The sequence below is a fragment of the Cyphomyrmex costatus genome, unplaced genomic scaffold (genome assembly GCF_001594065.2).
Source record: "Cyphomyrmex costatus isolate MS0001 unplaced genomic scaffold, Ccosl1.0 scaffold5, whole genome shotgun sequence".
Classification (NCBI taxonomy): domain Eukaryota; kingdom Metazoa; phylum Arthropoda; class Insecta; order Hymenoptera; family Formicidae; genus Cyphomyrmex; species Cyphomyrmex costatus.
The window spans coordinates 3,344,969-3,367,750 of NW_017279267.1; the positions used below are offsets into that span (position 1 = coordinate 3,344,969).

General features: G+C 34.4%; 3 protein-coding genes across 3 annotated transcripts in view; 2 read left to right on the forward strand and 1 right to left on the reverse strand.

Annotated features, from left to right (window-relative positions):
* The first annotated feature begins 444 nt into the window (after positions 1-444).
* On the forward strand, positions 445-3,800 carry Nup44A (nuclear pore complex protein Nup44A). The gene is made up of 6 exons (XM_018545575.1): positions 445-635; positions 1,302-1,458; positions 1,549-1,810; positions 2,002-2,235; positions 2,313-2,600; positions 3,581-3,800. Exons 1-6 carry the CDS (start codon positions 525-527, stop codon positions 3,744-3,746), a joined length of 1,218 nt encoding a protein of 405 aa, XP_018401077.1. The 5' UTR covers positions 445-524; the 3' UTR covers positions 3,747-3,800.
* Positions 3,801-5,024: 1,224 nt separating this feature from the next.
* Positions 5,025-7,961, forward strand: LOC108778271 (uncharacterized). Its single transcript, XM_018545401.1, has 6 exons — positions 5,025-5,135; positions 5,780-5,881; positions 6,101-6,211; positions 6,286-6,444; positions 6,639-6,807; positions 7,777-7,961. Exons 1-6 carry the CDS (start codon positions 5,025-5,027, stop codon positions 7,866-7,868), a joined length of 744 nt encoding a protein of 247 aa, XP_018400903.1. The 3' UTR covers positions 7,869-7,961.
* A 37-nt stretch (positions 7,962-7,998) lies between these two features.
* Positions 7,999-22,782, reverse strand: part of LOC108778272 (protein turtle) — a 103,379-nt gene continuing 88,595 nt past the window's right edge. Inside the window, exons 9-15 of the mRNA XM_018545403.1 lie at positions 22,596-22,726; positions 21,202-21,361; positions 19,105-19,398; positions 16,256-16,564; positions 12,696-13,022; positions 11,806-11,996; positions 7,999-11,151 (exon numbers count right to left, since the gene is read on the reverse strand). Of these exons, the coding sequence (XP_018400905.1) occupies positions 10,873-11,151; positions 11,806-11,996; positions 12,696-13,022; positions 16,256-16,564; positions 19,105-19,398; positions 21,202-21,361; positions 22,596-22,726 (1,691 nt within the window). The 3' untranslated portion in view covers positions 7,999-10,872. The remainder of the gene's footprint in view (positions 11,152-11,805; positions 11,997-12,695; positions 13,023-16,255; positions 16,565-19,104; positions 19,399-21,201; positions 21,362-22,595; positions 22,727-22,782) is intronic.

The window sequence follows — 22,782 nt, forward strand, 5'->3', positions numbered from 1 at the left end:
ACCCTAATACATATATAGAAATAGAGACAGTTAATTATAATTTTAGCAACTTCTTATGGGACACCCTGTAAGTAGGAATATTTAAAACAAATTTTAATATATATAAAATAGTTTACGTGATAAAGTATTTATTTATTAATTTTATATCTGTTTTATATTAGTTTTTTTGCAGGATAGAGAAGAAACAAAATATAATATAATATTCTCATTAGACTCTTTAATTTATAGTTTTTGAATTTATGTTCTTTGATTTATTAATGCTCTATATAGCATAATTAGCAATTAAATCTCAGCATAATTTTCATTAAATTGAGCTTTAATGTAATATTTGAATGAAGGAAGTTTGAAACAGTATAGACAGCGCTGCCATCTACATATCTTTAGAGTCCCTAGAAGGGTAGAAGGCTAGAAGTGTGCCGACATCGAGATCGACACGGAGCACGCTGTATCATAACCTTCAACGCGTGGCGCGTTTAGTAAACAATCTACACGTAACTGTATCATTGACATTTATTTCATTCGCAATGTACGAGGCGCACAGTATCAATGCAGAGCACAAGGATCTCATACACGATATCGCCTACGATTACTATGGGGAACGAATGGCGACGTGCTCCAGTGATCAATTTGTAAAGGTACAGTAATGAGTAAACGAAGAGATAAGGTCTGTTTTTATTTCTGCATTAAATTGCACTGTTGATTTTTTTTTTCTCGCTTTCGCCAAATATCAAATTATATATTTATTTGAAGTTGAATTATAATAAAATATAGTAATATTTATGGACTCTAAAAATACATCTGATACACGAGCAAAATGCCCATGTGAACATATAGATGTGTATTAATTATATATTCATAACACGACAGACACAATTCATAATGTTTGTATTTACTTTTACTTTGTTTGGAAATTACATCTCAACAAACTATGAATTGTACATCTATCGTGTTATGAATAGTTATTTGAGCATTATTAATATTGTAAAGATTTACATAAACCTTTCACTTGTTAGTTTATATTAATTTCACTTTAAGTTCTGTTTTTTTGTTTCTGCATTCAAACAATGCAGGAACTGACTCTCTCGAGTTCAAAAAGTGTATAACTATACACTAGTTAAACTATAAAAAACAGATCTGTATACATGTAATTCCGTTTCTTTCTAGTATGTTTTACATACGTGACTTAATTGTGACACTAAATATAGATATTAAATACATATTTCAGAATGAATTTTTATAAAAGTTCCTGTCAATATATATTTATTTATAAAATAGTATAGGTGTATAATGAAATATTACAGGTTTGGGATGAAGACGAGCATGGAAACTGGCATCTAACTGCTTCTTGGAAGGCTCACAGTGGATCAGTGTGGAAAGTCACTTGGGCACATCCAGAATTTGGCCAAGTTCTTGCTACATGTTCATTTGATCGCACTGCTGCTGTCTGGGAGGAAATTGGTATGATGAATATTTTATTTTATTCTTTCATATTACTAAGTTTTACGTTATTATTCTGTTGTTCCCTATGTCTCTTCTTTTTCTTGATAGTTGGCGAAGGTTCTGGGCCAGAAGCTCGTGGTAGCAAACATTGGATTAAAAGGACAAATTTAGTTGATTCACGTACTTCTGTCACAGATGTAAAGTTTGCACCAAAGACTTTAGGCCTTCTTCTGGCTACTTGTAGCGCAGATGGATTCATTCGGATATATGAAGCACCAGATATCATGAATTTAAGCCAGTGGACGTTACAGCATGATATTAACTGTAAACTTTCGTGTAGTTGTCTTACATGGAATCCATCTCTCTCCAGGTAAGTGTGTTCTTATCTTTTTTTAATTTTTTTAAATTTTTGTTACTGATATAAAAAATACAATTTATTACATCATAATAAAAGTATTGTTATAATAATGTCTTATGTAATAATAAGATCTAATGTATAAGATAAAATTAAATCAAATATTTTAATGTGATTAATTAATATTTTATAAAAATATACTTTAGACTACATCCACCTATGATAGCAGTTGGTAGTGACGATCCAAATCCTACACTTGGAGCAAAAATCTTTATTTACGAATATTCTGAGAACAGTAGGCGTTGGGTGAAGGCCGAGACATTGTCAAGCATTACGGATGCCGTTTACGACATTGCGTTTGCTCCTAATCTAGGCAGAAATTTCCACACATTGGCCATAGCTACAAAAGATGTACGGATAGTCACTTTAAAACCGACTGAGTAAGTGTAAAATCGTTTAAAGTTGCATTAAAAAATAATGGCCAAGTTGGAAAGCAAATGTATGTTATTTTTTTCAGCGAGAGTACACAGACTGGTGTATCACATTTTGAAACAAATGTAGTCGCACAGTTCGATGATCATTACTGTACCGTCTGGCGTGTTAGCTGGAACTGTATGGGAACGATTTTAGCAAGTTCCGGTGATGATGGTTGCGTTCGATTGTGGAAGGACAATTTCATTAACCATTGGAAATGCATCTCTGTTCTCAAAGGAGATGGCGTTCCAGCTCAAGGTGCTGAAACTCCGGTCGTAGCGACTCCGCCGAGTTCGTCTACACCAGCTCAACAGATGCCATCTACCACCAGGTACTACAAACTGGGTACCATCAGTCATCCAAGTCAAGTACCTTGGCATTAGAAGACCTAATCAATTTATAGAATAGACAATCGTGAATTATTTTGTGTTTATTTACGCACCATTTTTGCCAGATAGAAAACATAAAGTGTATAATTGTTATCATGAAAATTGTGATTTACCTATGTTCTCCATCCATCCGTATTGTTTTATTTTGTGTGTTTATAATTTATATATTATATTATTATTATTACGTCTTTAATGTTGGGTTTTGTTCTCTGAAATAGTTACACATTTACAATGTGATAATTATTACACTGCTACTGTTATACCATTTTACATCTTTTTATAATTTTACGTTTTATTAAAAATTACTCTTTTGACAAATTCATCTTAATTATCTCACATTGTATATTAAAATTTTTTAATGTTGCAAAATGTTGGTCACATAAAGCATTTTATACACAAAAAGTAGAGCTTTTTCAACTCACGTACCGTGTGCATGAATTTCGTGTCCGCAGTGCGAGAGTTGGAAGACTCTGATATAAAGTGTATAAATAATTTGTGAGAATATGGGTGGAGGATATGAATAGGATCAGTATGTATCATTATAGTAGATTTCGGGGAATAACCTTTAATATATACTCAAATTTTGAAAAATTTTTTCGTAAATTTATTATTAAAAAATAAACGGCGCTTAAAAAGAAATTTGTAACAAGTTTTTTATTAATAAATGCTGTTTGTGCATTATAAATACCTTTTCATTTTCTCCTCTCTTGTTCTATTAAAGTTTCGTGTAAAAATTCTTCACCACAGTAGTTATTTCTTTCCTAAGGAATGCGTGTAATAAATACATTCTTGTTTTATTACTTTGTTTCGTGATGTTCTGTAAACAATTTTATTTCAGTTTGTTAAACTAGAGACTTAGTTCGCATTATCAATACGCGATCTTTTCACTCGTATACTCTTAAATAATTCTTATTACTTTCAGGACTGTAAGTGTGGCCACGGTCACGGCGGAGAAACCGACGGCTACCGTCGTGTGCAGTAACAAGTGGCAAGCGCCCGTTATAAAGGGACGCTTTAGTAAATCCGTGTGGCTAGGTAATCCTAGCGAGCCGACACCGCCATTGTTGCCGATTATAGCAAAAAAATAATTAGAATTATTCTTAATTTAACAATGTGATTTAGTAAAGATAATGTTTAGAATAAGCGCGATAATAGAAATAATGATTGATTTTAACTCGATTGTGATAACGCGTATAGGTATGCAAATCAAACATTTGTGAAGTCGAATTGAATTGAATCTTTGATATTTTCGAAATCAAATCAAATTTGAAATTTTTGCGTCGAATCGAATCTTTTTGATTCGGAAACGAATCGAATTCGATTTCAATTTTCTCAGATTTACATTAAAATGAAGCAAATAAAATCGAATTATTGATGATTCGAAATTTCGAACTTATTCGGTTTTGAATTTCTCAAATTCGAAAACGAAGCAAATCGAATTCACTATTAGCGATTCAGTGCAAATTTGAATCGAATCAAATCATATAGCGCGTTTCACTGGCAGAGCTAGTGCGCACTCAGTGCACATTAAAGTCGTTATACACTACTCTAATCTGATATTAAAGTAAGATATCTCAAATGATAAAATGCTTATTGTGTATTTTGTCAAATAACACAATAAAATATATTGAAGATTTTATGGTTTTAATCATTTTTTTATTTTTTTTAAACATATATTTCTATGTTGATTTGTGTACGAAGGCATTAAAGTACACTGAGTGCGCACTAGCTCTGCCAGTGAAACGCGCTATATGATTTGATTCGATTCAAATTTGCACTGAATCGCACATCTCTGATAAACTAATATACTTTTGTGCGGAATTAAAATGCGAAATCGTTTATTGCATAATCTTGTCACAATTAATTTTTCATAGCGATCCTTTGATACTACGTATTTAGATTTAAATTTTGATTCTACATAATTAGATTTCATGGATCTCTGGTTTGCGAAAGCAACCTATTATTATAAGTGTAAAAATTTCTGATAAATATATTTTTAGAGATCTGATTTGAAAATATTACCAATTTATCTTTTGTACTTTTATCTTTTAATCCGTTCTTATTTATCCACGAGCTGGGGAGCAGCTCGGCGCAGATTTATGTAGGCCTGTTTAAGTATTCATGAGTGTATGTATTTGCTATTTCATTCACTGTGTATATAAAACATGCAGCAAACGAAGATAGCTTCAAAGTAAACATTCTCGTTGAAAAGAAATTCTTTGAATGTTCAGATCGCTCTTTTCATTATCGCCGTTATTACATTGTCTTATAACGCATGCTGAATTTAGATTAAAAATATATGCAGATTTCTGCTTTTGTATGAAAGTCAAATTTACGAAGTTAATAACAGAACATAATACGCATCAATGGCTAGTAAGAAAAAACATGTCGAGAAACTTCCAATAGCATCTTTAGCCGAACCAGTGAGAAAAAGTGTTTTAGATGTGATACAATACAATCTTCGTGCCATTGGTTACGTAAGTTGTATTAGATCTGATAAATATTAAATTTATCATTTAAAATTAATAATAAATTTATTATTAATTTTGAATGATAAATCGGGGGCACGTACTTTTGCACTGACCTAATACTATTTGATTATTTTATGTGTTGTTGCAATGTTGTTTATAAATGATTTGTGATGTTAAAGTTTAAACAGAAATGTGTGATACTATAATAATCTAGTAAAGTTTATATAGTTCTTTTTTGAAATAACGTGGTATATATTCTTTTTAGAAAACATATGTTACGCGAGTCATTTACATCGGGAAATATCGCGGAACTCATGAAATTTTACGAAAAGTAAGTGCCAGAATTATATATGTAAATCGTATCGTAGAGTTTTGTATAGTCTACTATAGATTATATCATGACTGCAATAATCTTTTGGAACAAACTATTGTATTTTGAACAATTACAGCAGATATAATTAGTAACATTATGTTAACAGTAACATGCAACGAAAATAATAAGTAAACGTTAAAGATTTATGTTCCTGTTGTGCAAAAATAATATTTTTATATTTATGAATAATATTAATTCAAATTATATATATAATTACACGAATCATAATTAAAAAGCTGTACTTTTTAAATAATTCATATTTAAATAATTCATATAGAAAATGGAAAATATTATACAGGATTTACACATGGATTACAATAACATGCCTATTACAGGACTATTTCTTGTTTACCCATCATATTACATTCACATATTAGAGGTATTTCAATATTTTTATCTCCATATTATGCAACAAAAATATAACATCACAAAGAAGAAAATGTTAAAGTAAATTATTGCTTATTTAAATTGCAAACCTCGGAATCGTAAAATTTTTCTTTGATGATTGCGATTCTCATTTGTGATCCATCCACTCGTCGTTATTTGTTTTTTTCGAAGAGAGAAATGGAAATAAGGCAGAGATTTATTCTCTTGACAGGCGTGGGAAGATATCATTTATAAGCACTACGAGCTTATGTACGCCATGAACGATGATGAATGCAAATTCGGAAAAGCAATTCTTTTGCCTTCGTATCATCACGTTCATCAAGTCGGTGGCCTGATATGTGGTGCATGTGGATATATATAAAAAAGAGATTGCGCATACATATATTGCACTTGCAGAGATTCTTCTCAGGATGGTGCCACGTCTACATGATACCGCTGACTTTAATAGGGACGTTAGAAGCTTATGCATTGGACGAAATTCTAAAGCAAGTCTCAAACTGTCTAATAAAGGTGTACACGTTATGCGAGTATATTGCAAACGCGGTGCATGGAAAGGTTCGCAATTTTACACAGAGATCTAAGGAAGATATAAAACGTTCAACACTTTGTGTGGACAGAGATTTGATGAGGCTTCAAAGAATTGTTGGAAAAGGGGAGAAAGAAGGATTTTGAATTCGAGATACTAAATATATAAAGCTAAGGATTTCCTCTATTTTATCTCGTGACGCTAGTTTCATTCGATTTTACAGTCGATCGACGCTCAAGACGTGCTACGAAACTTGGGAGACAAAGCGGCCCGATATCTCCCCGAGAGCACAGTTCTCGAGTTTCTCTTGAACGTGAATTCGCCCGTGCTCAAAACCATCGAGGAGTATTTGCAAATGTATTCCGATGCATCGCCGAGTGCATTCTGGGATGGTAAGAATTACACGTACACCGAGTAAGCAAAATGTTAACTGTATGCCAGCAGATTTCAAAAGATTATTGTGCTGGATTGGCATCGATTTTATCTTGTATTCTGTCAGTAGTACCGACATAATCTTACAACAGATTGCCAGCAGAAATTCGAGCAGAATCTGTTATTTCGTGTAATTTAAATAGAACATCTAATGAAATAGAATAATAATATAACGATTGAAATGATAAATGATATCTCAAAATTTTATATGATTTCTATCAATCAATCTATTATTATATTTTGTTATATTTTTGTTGTGGCATTCTATTGTAGAATTTTGTAACAGATACTTTATAAAATCTGTTTTCAACAGATTTTAGCTAGGTTTATACCTGTGAATTTGACAACAAACGAGTTTTTGTGATGTTGATAAAAAATTGATCAAATCATCGTTGATTTTGCGCGAAGATCGTCGCTGACGAGGGACACAAAATAATCACGCATGTCGCGTGAATAAAAACGATTATTTATTTCAGAATATTTACAATATCAAAAAAACGTTCTGGGGTACATGAGACTCGTGTGTGTGTGTGTGTGTGTGTGTGTGTGTGTATGTGTGTGTGTGTGTGCTGCGTGTGTATGTCGGAGATAGTCCTAAACTAAGTACATATACAAACTTCAATGTTGTCTCGCACAAGCGGCGGCTGGTCAGATCCGGTCTCATTATTACGATATACAGGCAGTGACGCATACGGAACAGTGCAGCAATTGCATTCTTACTTAATTAAAAATTAACAAAGAAAAACGATGTCCCCTTGACATGTCTTGTTCTTCAATCGACACCTAAGTTACACTGAAACGAGTACGATTGACGCGTCGACATCATGTTTTCACTGAGGATTAATTGCACGATTCATACGCGATTGAACATTGACACTCATATTAATCTTCCAGTGCTGGCTGACAAATATCGTTTAATCGTTTTGCAGACAATAATATCTGGCCACCGCCTTGCGATATTATGCCTCGGGACGCGTTCGATGGCTCGAAGGTTCCGGATTACCGGAACAGTGAAAAGTAAAAATGTGCCCTGGAAACCAACTGTCGCAAGCAAGATGCGGAAAAATGATGATTTATCTTCTTTCTTTTTTTTCCTCTTGATGTTTTCCTTGAATTTAATTAAACGTGTTGATAAAATGAAATTAATAAATATATTTTCTCAGACAATCGTGTCTTCCGTTAGAAAAAAAATCTATTATTATTTATTAAAAAGTTCACACCTTTTCTCATTATAGTGCGCATATATAGTGATATCATATATGTACGAACGTATAGAAAACTTTGGCAGTTTGGATCCAGGTTTTATTGTACGTTTTTTTGTTCCTGTGACATTTTCCCGTCGTTGGATCGCAAAATCTCTTTGTTACAACGTTCTTTTATATTGTATACGGCTACACTCTCTATGTATGTGCAAAAGTTATAACAAGGGGAGGGGGAGGAAGTGGAGGAACGCGCGTATCAGTTGCGTATCAACGATTACTAAAAATTCTCTTTGACAACATACACTCACAATGTTCCGACATCAATTCCATTAATGGCAGTAATAATAATAATCAACGATTCATCTCATTTTTTAAAAATGTTAATAGATCTTCACGGGAGCGACGCGTTAACGTAATATCTAAGCGATCGAGAAAATAACGTGTTCGCCCTAGAAATTCTCGTGATAGCTTTTTACGGCTCATAAAGTCTTCGACTTTGCCGTTTTCTACGTTTCTTACACATCAAATAATTTACTAAGTATCCCCGATAATCACCTGTCGTTTCCCACAGCGAACGGAAACGCGGATGCTTCGTCCGTGTGTGAGGACCGTTTCCTCTGCATATTCATTTGCAAGCACGTATAACAGACTGCAACGACGATGCGACTGCAAACAGTCACAACCTACATTCCCTTTATAGTCAATTTGCGCGAAGTTCCGATCTGGTAGACAAATACTGTGCTGCTTCAACGAAACTTTTGGCTCTTGGTGACATTGCCGCGTCAAAAGAGACAGAAATCGTGACTCCGTTCGAAGATAAAACTCGCTTATAGAGAGACGGAAAATTATTTAATGCTTAATAATTAAAATATAAAAGGAACAATGTAACTCCCCAACGAAAAAAGTTAACTTTCGCACTCTCGAAAGCGTTTGAAGGAGCTCTGTCTCGCATTCCTGTTCTAAACTAGATCGATATTGCTGTTCCAGAGAGAGAGAGAGAGAGAGAGAGAGAGCGTAAAACGCGCTGTAACGTCAGAACAAATTTACAATTATTTCATCGGATTAATTACGATTACGTTATCGAATTCTAGAACGATTAGATACACGACAATCTTATTTAGATATAATATGTGAACATCGAAAGATATCTTTCTCTTCTTCTCACGCTGTATGAAGGGCATTCTGACTCTCACGTGAGTCCTTGCAGTCGCAGCAGGATCGTCGCGTGCTCGGAGCATAAATCTTTTACGCGCAAAATCAATATGTACAGATTAAAGCAAAATACGGGGTGTTATCACTTCGCGCGAAAAGGAGAGACTTCTAACGCGCGTCTCACGTAATAATATAGCTGAAATGTACCGCCCAATAATCAACTGCTCGATATCAAGGGAAAGGCTATATGGTCAATTTTCATCTTATTCTTTTCGCGACTTGGGCCGTTCTAATCAACGATGATATCCCTGTATCGTACGGAGGATATGACGAGGCGCCCTTCGACGAACCTTCTCTTCTTTTTTTCCATTTTAAAGCTATATAATACAGAGAGGTCAGAAAACCTCTGCCAAATGAAATTACCAACGAGATTCACAAGCGTCGAAACAGGCAGTAAGTTAGAAGTGCTATCGCGATTACTGTACCACACTTTTTTTTAATTGGGGGCCATCTCTCTATATAGAATAAGATTCAAGACTTTGAAAAAACAACGTTCATCATACTCGGTACATTTACTTCGAAGGAAGTCGTTATTTTATACATTGTACAAGAGATACTTAATATTACGGTGAAATCCAGAATCCTGCAGACTGAGACGAAAGCGCGATGGGGATTCTTTTCTTTTTTTTTTCTTCATCATTTTTTCCTCTTTCTTCGTCTTTCGTCTCATTACTCCGCCGCTCTTCGTACTCGATTCCCGCGGATGGAGATACAAACGATATGTCTCTGACAACTTCGCCGCCCGTTCTCTCTCCCGTACCCGCGAGAGTCCCGCTATTTCGCGTTTACGCATTGTCAACGTTATAAATAATTATGCCGTGCGTGCGGCGTGACGCGACGGTGATGATCATCCCCCTCAGTGTACGTTATTCTGGTCTGACGCCTTCCCGACGACTTTAACGCATATACATATTTATACTTACATCGACTAGACAAATTGTACAGTGTTGTGTTCATAGTAAAAGTGGGAATAAATCGTTAATATACGCGACTCGTACAAAATATCTTCCGTGTCTCGAGGTATGTACAGAAGTATGGCAAGCTAGTGAGCTCGCGTACACGCACATTTTCATAAACTCACTCTCTACTATATGAGGTGCCCGTCTTAATTCCACCGGGGCTCGATCACGAGGCTACGCACACGAGATGAGAGAAGCCGGCAGATCAGCCGGTCTGGATGTTCGTCGTTTTTCAGTGTAAAAAGGGCACTTGATTCAACAAAGAGACGCAAATCGTGACGTTTATCATGGAGTGAAAACATAAATTCGTCGAACTCAAACCGGCTCGCACGCCCAAAGCGTTCCGAACGACACAAGCGACGTTGGAGGGACATTCCAGTTTGGTAAAAGGAATCATCCCCCTACAAATCGTTCAAAGGAGACATCTTAATTTTCAGGTGTAAATAACGATTGTCCAAACGTCTTTCGGAATTTAAATTGAAGTTTTGTTCCCTAAAAGACGTTCTAATTTTCGCGTGACCTGTAGACATCTCCCAAACGTTTCCTGGACGCTCGTGTCATCCAGGATCCGCGGCTATCTCGCGATTGACAATAGCGTGATTCACAGCAACTCGCTCACGCTGCAGGTGCAGGCCCCGTGGTGGGTGTAGGGTCACACAGAACTCTCCCTCTTGGCCATCACCACCGGCGTGCTTATCGTAGTATCCTTCTGCGTCTGGACTGTTGGACAACACTGGCCGGGCACTCGTGTCTCACAGTCCTTCGTCGGCAGCGTGCCGCTTGGACAGGTCCTGGTGACGACGCCGAGGCCGGCGTACAATATCGGAGGACTCATTGTCATCGACATCGATTGAACGCTCTGGCTGGGCCAATGTTGCCTGGGCAGGGTGCACATACCACTCTCATAGACGTCGCCCACCATCGGCTGAAACTGAAACGTGTCACTCATGATTTTCATAGATTTCCGAAGATATAGACAAATTGATATGATCATACGAAGTTATGTACAATATAATAGTTGTTTTAGAGAGAAAATTGCATAACGTTATCATTGTATCATTAGTATTCAATTTAATTATTTAATTAAATAGAAAATGTCGTATTTTTTATTTTAGCCAGTTTTAATTACTAATATTTCGTTATGGAAATTTATATCTATATATCTATATAAAAACTGCACGCTAATTTCATTTACGGTGTTGAATTGGAACGAACATTTTTGGTATTGAAAACACTAAAAATGTTTGTTACATGGTTTTAAACATGGAATAATATCGCAAATTAAATGCTTTATACGAGTAGAGATATGCAGTTTATTAAACAGGATATCTATAAATTTATATAAAAATATTATTAAGTACAAAAATTATTCAGCTGAAATCCAATTGAAGCATTTTCTTACTTAATGTATTTTTTACGTATCAATCAAAAATATTATTTATTGTTTAATCTAATCCTGAATCATGCAATTATATCCTTTTAGTTGCACGATTGTTATCAATGTAAGCTACTTTATTACTTCGTTAAATATCTACACAAGATACTTGTACGACGTTTACATTATCAAATCTTTAATGGAACTCACGCTTTTGTGCTTCGTTGACAAATTGGAGAACTCGTGCAGTGGCATGCCGTTGCGGATCGTGCAATATCCGACGTAACTGCTGTGTCCGCTGATGGAAGTCACAGTTGAGTGCTCCAGAAGACTTCTTGATGGTGACGTCTCGATCGTTGATACCAGACGTCTCTTTCTTAAGTATTCCGACGGCTCGTCACCTGCGCAAACATTTCACGACAATTTTACAACCACCAAATTTCGCCACAGAGTTTTACAACCGTAAAGACACGAATGAGAACATTTTCGAAACAACCACGTAAAATGAATGGAAGCGCACTACCGACGAGATTTTCTTTCAATCTTGAAGAAAGTGTACTTTGAAATGTTATACTTGCGAAAACATAAAGGAACTATGAGAGTCATTGCTATAAATATTTAAAAACGGAGACTTCAAGTTTTTAATATTTATATAAGAAAATGTTATAAATACATATTTTTAATATTTTTGAAATACTTAGTCACAATTCTGATAGTCAAAATATTTTTTTAATTTAAGAAACTCCTAGATATAAAAAACAAATTCTATATTATTTGTTTCTTAATATAATTTTGTTAATATAATTTTGAATAAAATGTTTTCTATATACATTTTAAAACATATTATATATTTAAATAATACTTTTTCAATGTAATACTTTTTCAATGTAATAATTTGAATAATAATTTAACATTATGAATTTTTTAATTCGCGTTTTTCTGAAAACAAAAATTATATTTGAAAAGATAAAGATAAGTATGTGTATTTTTGATTTTTATTAATTTTCTCACATTCTTTTCAAATTTGTAATGTGATTTTTAGTACATTTTCATAATTTTACAAATTTCAGAATTAATACAGGAATTGCGAAGATACGTACCAGTAATCTGCTGTGGAATAATGTCAGGATTCTTCTCGTCGCTTTCGCTGAGATCACCGCTGGTTTCCAGCTTTCTGAACGGGCTGCTAGGATGCTTCTCGTCTGTAAGCAAACTGCATCCCTCTCGAAATCGTAGTTCCCTTTGTATGGGAACGGCCTTCGTCTGCTTGGCGTGATCCTCCATCTGCGACTTGTTCTGCTCCTCTACGTGCGTGTGCTGAATCCGTAAGACGACCATCACTATAACCGCGACGATAATGAGGGCCATCACAACGCCGATCGTCACACTCAGCATCGGTGTCAGGTTGTCGTGCTGTCTGGGTCGTTCTGCAGTGCCAAATCGAAGAATTGAGAATCAAAAGTAATCGATATTATACACACAAACACAAAATTATTTAATTAATATAATATTCTATTAATCATATAATTATAAGCTTTCAGTGTACTTTAAGCACAAATGACATTCTTTTTAACTCTTACAATTAGTACATACGATGATTTTCCAGATCTTTACAATGGGTTATTTGTATTATAATAGTCCGAAGTAATTTTCATCATTTAAACAAATATAGAAAAATTATTAAATATTTCTTATACATACTTTAACATCTTTAGAAAATAATTGTAAAAAAATATTTGGGTATTTAAAAAAAATTGTATACAAATGTTGTATTGTATACTATAATTAATTATTGATGCTTTTACAATTAGTTTTTCGAAGAAAAAACGAAGAAAATACACTGCACAAATGATACAATCATATGTATTAAATGTTAATAAAAATACTTTTAAGCACTTTTTAAATGTAGCATCGAATTTTCAACGAATTACACGATACAATAACATGTTGCACAAAATGTTTATGATGCAAGCTTCCATAAAAATATAAAAAGTATGTAACACAGGTCACGCTTGACTTGTTTGCACATCTCGAAATGCAACGAGTAATGCCCTAAATACAGCCGACCGCATTTTATTTTAATAGAGATATACATAAAGCACGATCCGGGACACACACCGGTGGACGAATTAAAAATTACGATAACAATCGCATCAGACAAACAACGGGAAAATCGTCCGATAGTATTAAATCGTCAATTCCTGACCCGATTTTTCGCGTTGGGTCATAAAAGCGCCGGGAGCTTTTTACGCGGCTCGTCCGACGAATTAATATTGAGTCGATAGCTTTTCATCAATTCGGCCAATTGGTAGCGGCTTTTCGCTCGTACTGCCTCATCGACGTGAATTTTTCCGTAATTATCTAAATCTCACGTAGCCTTTTCAGACTAATATGTATATGTTATATAACATCGAACGCGCATAAATACCATAACGAGAAACATACTACATGTATAAAAAAATTTTGAGGATATTAATAGAAACGAGATCTTTAAGGATTAAAATGGTAATTTCATTTAATTTATGTTTTCGATGGTCTACAATAAAAGAAAGAAATGGTTACAATTATCATAATTTAATTATAGCCATTTTTTGGGACAACTATATATTTGTAATTGTTTTAGCCATGCAAGTATATGTACAATAGTCAATTGTGCTAGCATAATAGCCACAGTCATCTTCAGAACGTTTTTTAGTTTTTTTTGTTCCTTATATTTTAATTTATTTATATTTGAATCATTATTTCTACACACAAATAGTAAGTGAATTTAAAAAAATAGTATTTACTATGATTGCGGTAGCATTTATTAAATAAAAATGTTATTTTATTTATTATTTATGTTTAATAATTTATTATATTAACGGTTTTAAAATTATATAATTCATAGTTTTATGAGAACTATACATGTAAGATTATTGCACAGGCCTACAAAAGAAAAGTATCCTGTACTCTGTTGGAAACCTAGCTATTCTTATGTATATTTTAAGTCGCTGAATACGAATCTGATATAAAAATAGAACCATCCCCTGCAAATTTTCAATTTAGAGCAAAAAAATGGATCAAACACATCGAAATCTGCTTTTATTGATATATTCTAAGACCATTGGCAAAAACTTGTGATTAAATCTAGACTATGGCCGATATTCGTAGTCAGTTCTTATATTCAAGACCGTCTTAAGTTCAGTCTTGAGTTACGAACCAATCAGAGGACCGCTTTAGCATCTTAAGAAATTACTTAAGACAGTCTTGAAATAAGAACCGACTATGAATACCGGCATATATGTTTTCCGAGTTGAGAAATACTTTCCAACTCTCTGTCTATACGCTGTACGTCTTCTACACCTCTTGCATAACTTTTAACGACGAACTTTGATAAATAAACCCTACGGAGGTGTCACTCACCTTGATTTTAAATGAAACTTTGCAAATTTGTAGAATTATGAAAAATATTTGACACGTATTTTTTTTTAACAGTAAAGATCCACTTTGAAGAAAACCACCCCTTAAAGGCAAGGGATAGATTTATAACATATACGAAATAAGTTGAAAATTTTAAAAAGTAAAATGTATTAAGGGGTTTTTGAGGTCGCTGAAATTAAATTTCATGTCAAAAGTATGAAATTCAAAAGTTTTCTCCACGTGCCACGTGCGATCATGAGACGCGGCGGACACACAAACGTTTTCCTTTTTCACTAACGCGCGCATACATACACTGTAGATAGAAACGGTCTGATGTTTACGTATCTGGACGCCATATTGGGTTGGAATTTCATACTTTTGACATAAGATTTAGTTTCAGCGACCCCAAAAACCCTCTAACATGTTTTACTTTTTAAAATTTTCACCTAATACCCTTTAAGGGATGGTTTTCATTCTTCAGAGTAGACCTTCACCGTTAAAAAAAAATACGTGTCAAATATTTTTCATAGTTCTACAAATTTGCGAAGTTTCATTTAAAATCAAGGTGAATGATACCTTCGTAGGTTTATTTATCGAAGTTCATCGTTAGAAGTTATGCAAGAAGTGTAGAGGACGTAGATTCAGCGTATATATAGACAGTTGAAAAGTATTTCTCAACTCGGGAATTATATGGTAGTCTAGGTTTAATCACAAGCTTTGCCAACGGTCTTAGAATATATCAATAAAAGCCGGTTATTGTAATTTTATAATCAATTGAGTTTTATAATTTTATTTATTAGAAATGTGAACTTTGTGTTTTGAATTGCACCAATTTTTTTTTTTTTAATACAGTATAATCGTGAAACTTTTCACGATAAAGAAAATTTTGTGTCGCAAGCAAAATTTGAAAATCATATACATATGCACTATATAAAATGATGTGAAGGTTCTCGATTCAATACTTTCTCGCAATTTTCAAGCAAATCGAGTATCGAAACTTGTTCAAAAGATATCGAAAGCTTTAGAGTTGTTAACGATACAGCGAGTATAACAAGAATTTTTGAAATACTGAAGGAGTATCAATTTACTTTAATATAGGTACAAGACTACAGAACATATCCTTCTATCACAATACATCTGTATGCGTATATTTTTCGTTAAACATTTCGTCGAGTAATTCGATTCTTGTGAAAATATCGTAGCGTAAAAATAGCGTGATTGTTGGTCTCGGTTCCCGGAAAAAGTAAGGGAATTTTCTCACCTGACTCAGACGTCAGTTGTTTTTCCGGCAGCCTCAAAGTGCCGGCCTGCACAACCATTGCCTCGCTGCGACCCTTGTCGTTGTAAGCGTAAATGCAGGCCTGATAAAGGGCGCCAGACTCCAAGTGAGTGACGCTGAAGCGCGGCACCGGCGACGTCAGATTGGCACGCAACTCCTGGCTGTTGCTCTCGCGCACCTCCAGCAGAAAGGATTGCGGCAGGCCGCCGTTGAAACCCTCCGTGCACCGCACGGAAAACGAGTTGGTCGACGTGTTCGAGGTCGTGCAATTGTGAACCATGTCTGGTCGGCCTGTCACGGATAAGGTTTGCCTGCGTTTTAAAATGCGCCGCATGCACGAGAGACTATTCACGCGCTCGTAACAGCTCGTAATAGCCACTAAGGTACGATAATATCGCGCGGTAATTTTTTCTTTCAAGTTCTCCAAGTGCGCCTTTTCGATAATCGATGAAATTTTACGCGTCTGGATTATTAGATAAGACGAATAACAAGAGAGAAACTAGAATGATGAAAAACTATCATCGAAGCTAAAAAGGTATGAAATCGAATTATATGTAGCAATAAAAATTTGAAATATTGATGATATCGATGCTTTATATATCAATTTTTTCGAAAATAACTATCGGAATCTCTTTCAATATTTTAAATAACCGTTAAAACAATATTGTTCGAAGTTTTGACAGGTACAGATTAAAATATTTGCTTGTCTCCATTCGGTATTGGCCAAGCGAATTGTAGAAATAAATGAATTACCAATGTAATATTGAAATATTTTCATTTTGTACCAACAACGGGAAAAATCTCTTCCGATTGTTAACAATTTTGCATTCAAATTAAATAAAAAATGTAAGACAATTTTTTCTATTCACCTTTCAATTCTATATGTATTTTGCAAAAAATTGGCTTGTCGCCTTTTATTAAAAATAGTTAATGTTCAATGTAAAAGCTACATTTTTCTATAGTTTAGAAAAATAGGTTAACTTTTTTCTCTCTCCCAAATCGTGAAACTCTAAAGCCCCATATAGATACATTCGGAATCGAAAAATTACAAATGAAAAATATGAATAAAAAAAGAGTATACGAACGTTAAAAAAATTGCGTAATAACTTCTCCGTAGTTTTCCAAAGTTTGTTTATTTCTACTTTTTACGCTATATTAAAGTGCGCTGAATTTTAAGCGAAACTAATTACATAAGTACAGCGGTAACTCTTCAGCGTCAGCAGTTTCTACAGTTTACTCAAACTTTCAATGCATTCTTTTCTCGTGCCGAAATGATGTATAGTTTCATACAGACGGCGCAAAAGGGGAAACGTGGTGCAACATATCGTTTCGCGTGCGGTAGATTCGCGAATCAGGGCGTGATAGTTGCCCTGTAAATCCGGCGCACGGTGCGCTGGTGCATACAAGCCACTTGTAACCGAGTCGGCTGTAAAGATATACGGTTGTCTGGCTTTTTTCTGTAAAGGCATTAGCCGATGGTACACTTCGCGGCTCGTAAAAGCCGGTTAAAAGGGCGCGAACGAAACGATAACGGCATATTGCGTCGTGAAGGGACAGGAAAAAGAAAGGGGAATAAAGAAAAGGAAATAAGCGCGGGAATATGCCCGAGTTGTTTTCACGTTTATGGTTGCTGAAAAATCATAGCGCGCATCAGACACCTGCTACCGTCTCTCGCGGTGTCCCCTTTTTACTCGCCCAGCGTTGGATTCGTTTTTTTTTTCACGGCGCGCGGTACGAGAGCTGTTTTCCTCTATCTCTGGAATCCTTGTATACGCGTACGCGCATTTTCTTTGTAACGCAATTCGATAGTACGATCCGCGAATCACAATTAATTGGTAACTCGAGCACCGATACGTGGCGGAAACGCGAATAACGGAGATGCCAATGCTATGAATGAATCCGTTGGGCTTACATTAGATTTTTTTTAAGTCAAATTGGAATATAAAAAGCAACAGTATCAAGTTCATTTATTGTAATGATTTGTTTGATATTTGAAAGAAACAGATATCTTTTGTGCTATCATACTGTGAAGTAAAGAGAGAGAAATATACAGTGTAATAATGTTCTTTAAGTTTTATCTACATTTCAAAGATTTTTGATATTCAGAGATAAATCGTGACTTCATTATTACGTTATCTGATTCACGTCGCCATTATAACAATACTAATTGGAACTAATTATAACTAGAAGCCTTCGAAGTTTCACGTAATTGGATGATTTTATTAAAACAACTCATACATACTGCGCCTTTCCAATTTTATACTAATTGTAAGATTTGAATTCAATTACGCAAATGTGAGACTTTAGGAATCAGGAATAAAATCCAAATTTTAAATTACCATAATAGTTCCTGAAAGATTTAAATCCCTTGGATTAAAACTATTAACTTTATTGTTACAGTTTCACTAATTTACGAAATTATAGGTTAATTAAACGTAAGACAGAAATTTTATTTTGTGTAAGTATAAATTTTTAATATGCGGAAATGTAGAAAAAATTTTAAAGTTGTCATCCACTGGTTCCTATTATATTTTTTCTTTCTAACGTGCTAAAAAGCAATTTCTTTCCATTTCCTGTCTATTCATTTTCGCTCTCGCCAAGAGGGGCAATCATAAATTAAAGAAGGATTGAATTGAGTTTGTACGAGAAATATTACCTATCGATTTGACAAAAAAAATTGTTTGTAGTTTGCATAATTTTGTTACACCACATCACGCAAACTCGTCGTGGCGATCAATCTTCTAGTCTAAATCGAAAATTCACGCTGCGTATCGGCAGATACGTCGCTTCGTATTTTCGCGAAATATGATATGAATGCAGAGATCCCTTACCCGCCGGTATAATGTGATATACACAGGGCACTTGTTGTTGCCCGATGTGATTGCTGGCCCAGCAGAGTAACGTGCCGTAATCTAATTCCGTCATTGGTGTGTATGAGACGATAGAGGATGTGCCAGCTCGCGCGATATGGCCGGCCGCAACGTCGATACTCTCGGCGGAGTTATTGAAGGTCCACTTAAATTGCACTTCCGGCGGATTTGCATCCACTTGGCAGGATATATTCGCCTTCTCCTGTTTTGCTACACCATGGACCTTCGTCTGGTTCGGCTTGCACGTAGGGGCAACTATGAGAACAAACATTATGCGTCACCGATAAATAATTGGGGCGCAAAGGATATCTTAGACTTATACGGCTTGTGAATTTTTTATGCTACCGTTTGCATGGGTAAATTTGCTGGGAATGATTGATGATCATCGACAGATTCGCGATCTATTTTAAGTTTCTCGCAAAGATCTAATAAGGGAAACTGTTTGATTAATAAATAGGATGCATAATTATCAAGAGATTGTTATCTTAGTTTCTATTGGAAAGATTTCTTAAGAAATCTGGCTTAACATTTCTTATTAAAAGTACATATTATTTCGAAATTTTTTAACTCTTACTATCTTGATAATTCAGTCACAAATTATATTTTTAAAGCATTTCTGTAATTTTTCTGGACGTGAGAAGTTCCTGTCGTCTATTTAAATGAATAAAGTTTAATTTGCATATTTTAATTCCAATGTGCTAAATAATTTTTGCAATAATAATAACAGAGCTAAAGTAAAATCAGGATTTAAAATTCCACTTCAATATTACTTTTTTAAATAATTGGTCAGACAGTTTAAATTTCGGTATTAAGTAATTTTATTATTAATTAAATTAGACATTCTCCAAATCAGCTTTATCCTTTTATTATCTTCTTTTCTATATTATATATTGTTGGATAAAGTGTTAATAATGCGCTTATTGTCATTTTTAACTATAAATTTCTATATTAAATATATGCGAGCTTCACAGTAATACGCTTTGCGTTTCATAACCATCTGACTCGGAGCTTTCAAATAAACTCAAATATTGATTAACAAAACTATTGCAAAATATTTCGATATCGCATCCGATAATCTGCACGCAAACGAATAAACAGCTGGGTATCCTGATAATATTGTACACGCAATTCGCGAGGGACGTATAGATGTACGTATATAAGCCAGGAATTAAAATTTTACAGTGGAAATTCACGCGAGTACCGAATCTTTACTTATCGTAATCAATTATTAATTGAAGTCGATCGAATACGTTTTCGTTGAGAAGCTTCGTACCATCGTCTCGTTATCATTAGCATTCTTAGTGCAATAAATAATCCGAATTATAAATTTAGCTGCATCGAGAAGACTCATTATTTAGTATTGTAATAATCCGAATAAAATCGATAAGCATTTAACAATTATATTTCAGTATACGTTGAAATATAATAAATAATTCAAATTATTATTATACTTATGTTAGCTACATCAAGAGGATTTAGTCATGTACTTAGGATTGTAATAATAATCCGAATAATAGATTAAAATCGATGAAGTATTAACATCTATATATGTTTCATTATATTTATTTAGCGCGTTTTTTGATAAAAAATATTTTCGAAATATTTACCCGTTAAGATTAAAATAAATCACTTTGCATACTGAAATATTTTTGATTAACGTTTTTTTTTTATTTCATGTTAACTGCAAATCATTACAGCACAGTTGATTAAAAAAAGATACTAAATAATAAATAATAAATATTTGTACATAAAAAATAAGCCTATTTTTTATACTTATAAGGATTAAATACAAAGTTGTAAAAACACGCAGCTATAAAATAATAAATGTGTGTTATTTGTATTACTGACAATCATCATATAAACATTATTTAGATTAAATTCAATTTGGCTCTCATACTTTTGTTTACCACGTTGTATTAAATAAGAAATCAGGCTTTCAGAAAATTCTAGATTTAATTTTTACGTTTTGATAAATACGAATAAATCCTCCTTCGTTGTATCAAACATCTGTCATATTCAGTATTTTACTATTAACGCAGTAAATGTAAGAATACATACACATCACGTTCAGATAAAAGGGCGAACTTTCGCCGTCACCCTCAGTATTATATCCCACGCACGTGTAATTGCCAGCGCTTTTGCGATCAACTCCCTGCAGTACTAGGCTCTGGTTACTGATTATGATACCCTGCGTGATGTTGTGATGGAGTGCCTTGCCCTGAAAGAAACACGATAATTGGCGTTTCTCACCGTTACATTAAATCTCCGGGCTATGTTTGAAGGCAAGATTTATTTTCTGTGCTGTGTGTGTGTGTGTGTGTGTGTGTATTATACGTGAGTGAATTGCAACGATACAATCTCTCGTTCGTCAAGGGGGAAGATTCGTTCGCAAGAGTGGGAAGATAAAAATGATCATCGCAATAGAGGTGACGGGAAGTTATTATAAAAGTTTGATGTTTCGAGCGTCGAAATTTATATACGTTCTTAACATAAATCGACGCTCTCTTGCGTAGCATACGAGCGAATACAGACATAATCGAGCTTGTTAGTTGGCGAGAGACCAATCTATTTATGACACTCGGGTTTTAGAACTTTCTGAGAGCGAGAGATACGGATGAATTACTGGCGATGAATATTGTTAGGCATCTTCGAGATAGCTTAATGATAATTCACAGCAAAGTGGAATGAGAGAGTATTTGCAGAGATTACACCTCTGGAAAATGATTCACGAATATATCCTGATTTTTTTTCAGAGAATCTTCTCTGGGAAATATTTTTCTATATACTGAGAAACCCCGGTATAATTATGATAAATTCTACTTCGCGCGTGGATGCTGTACGTACGCTAATTGGTTAACGTAAAGTTGATTCATTAAGGATAAAACTTTTAAATAAATCTCGCTGAATAAATTATTGTAATTTCAAGTTTTGCGTCTCCGATTCCTCTAGAAAATTTATTTCTTGAAAATTTATAAGTCAACTTGTTTTTATTATTCAACAGTCGGAGATTTTCTAAAATGGTTTCTCATATTTCGTTTTGAAATAATTAAGTTTAATAATAATTTGATACACTATTGAGTATCTGTATACATCAAACTACCTGAAGTAAGGAGAGAATACTCCAAAGTATCAAATAATTGGAAACCAAAACAACATTTATAGCTTCAGCCTGAGTAATAGTAAATTTGATTGGACGCACTTACAATTGATACATATTAAAGTCGTCGTACATAAATTGCGGTAAAGATGTGCGTTTGATACAAATATTGATAAAACCGTAAAATCCTCAATAAATTGTATTGTGTTTTGTTGGTAAAATACATATTTTATATTTCAAAATATTTGCATTTCACTTTTACCTAGATTAAGTTAGTGTACATCGGCTTTAATATGCACTAGTGCGCGTCCAACAAAATTCATTTAATTCATTATAAAATTGTGTTTTCGCTCACCTGATGCCGCCATTCTACTTTGTATACCGATGGCTCCGCCTGTATGAGACAGTCGAAGTAAACGTCCGTGCCCTCGCGTATGGTGTTAGGATTCAGCGACGTGCCGAGCTGGATCTGCGTTTCTGGTGTGTCTGCGAATCACGATCTTCAATAAATCGTCAAAATCGACCGAAATCCCCGGCGTCTG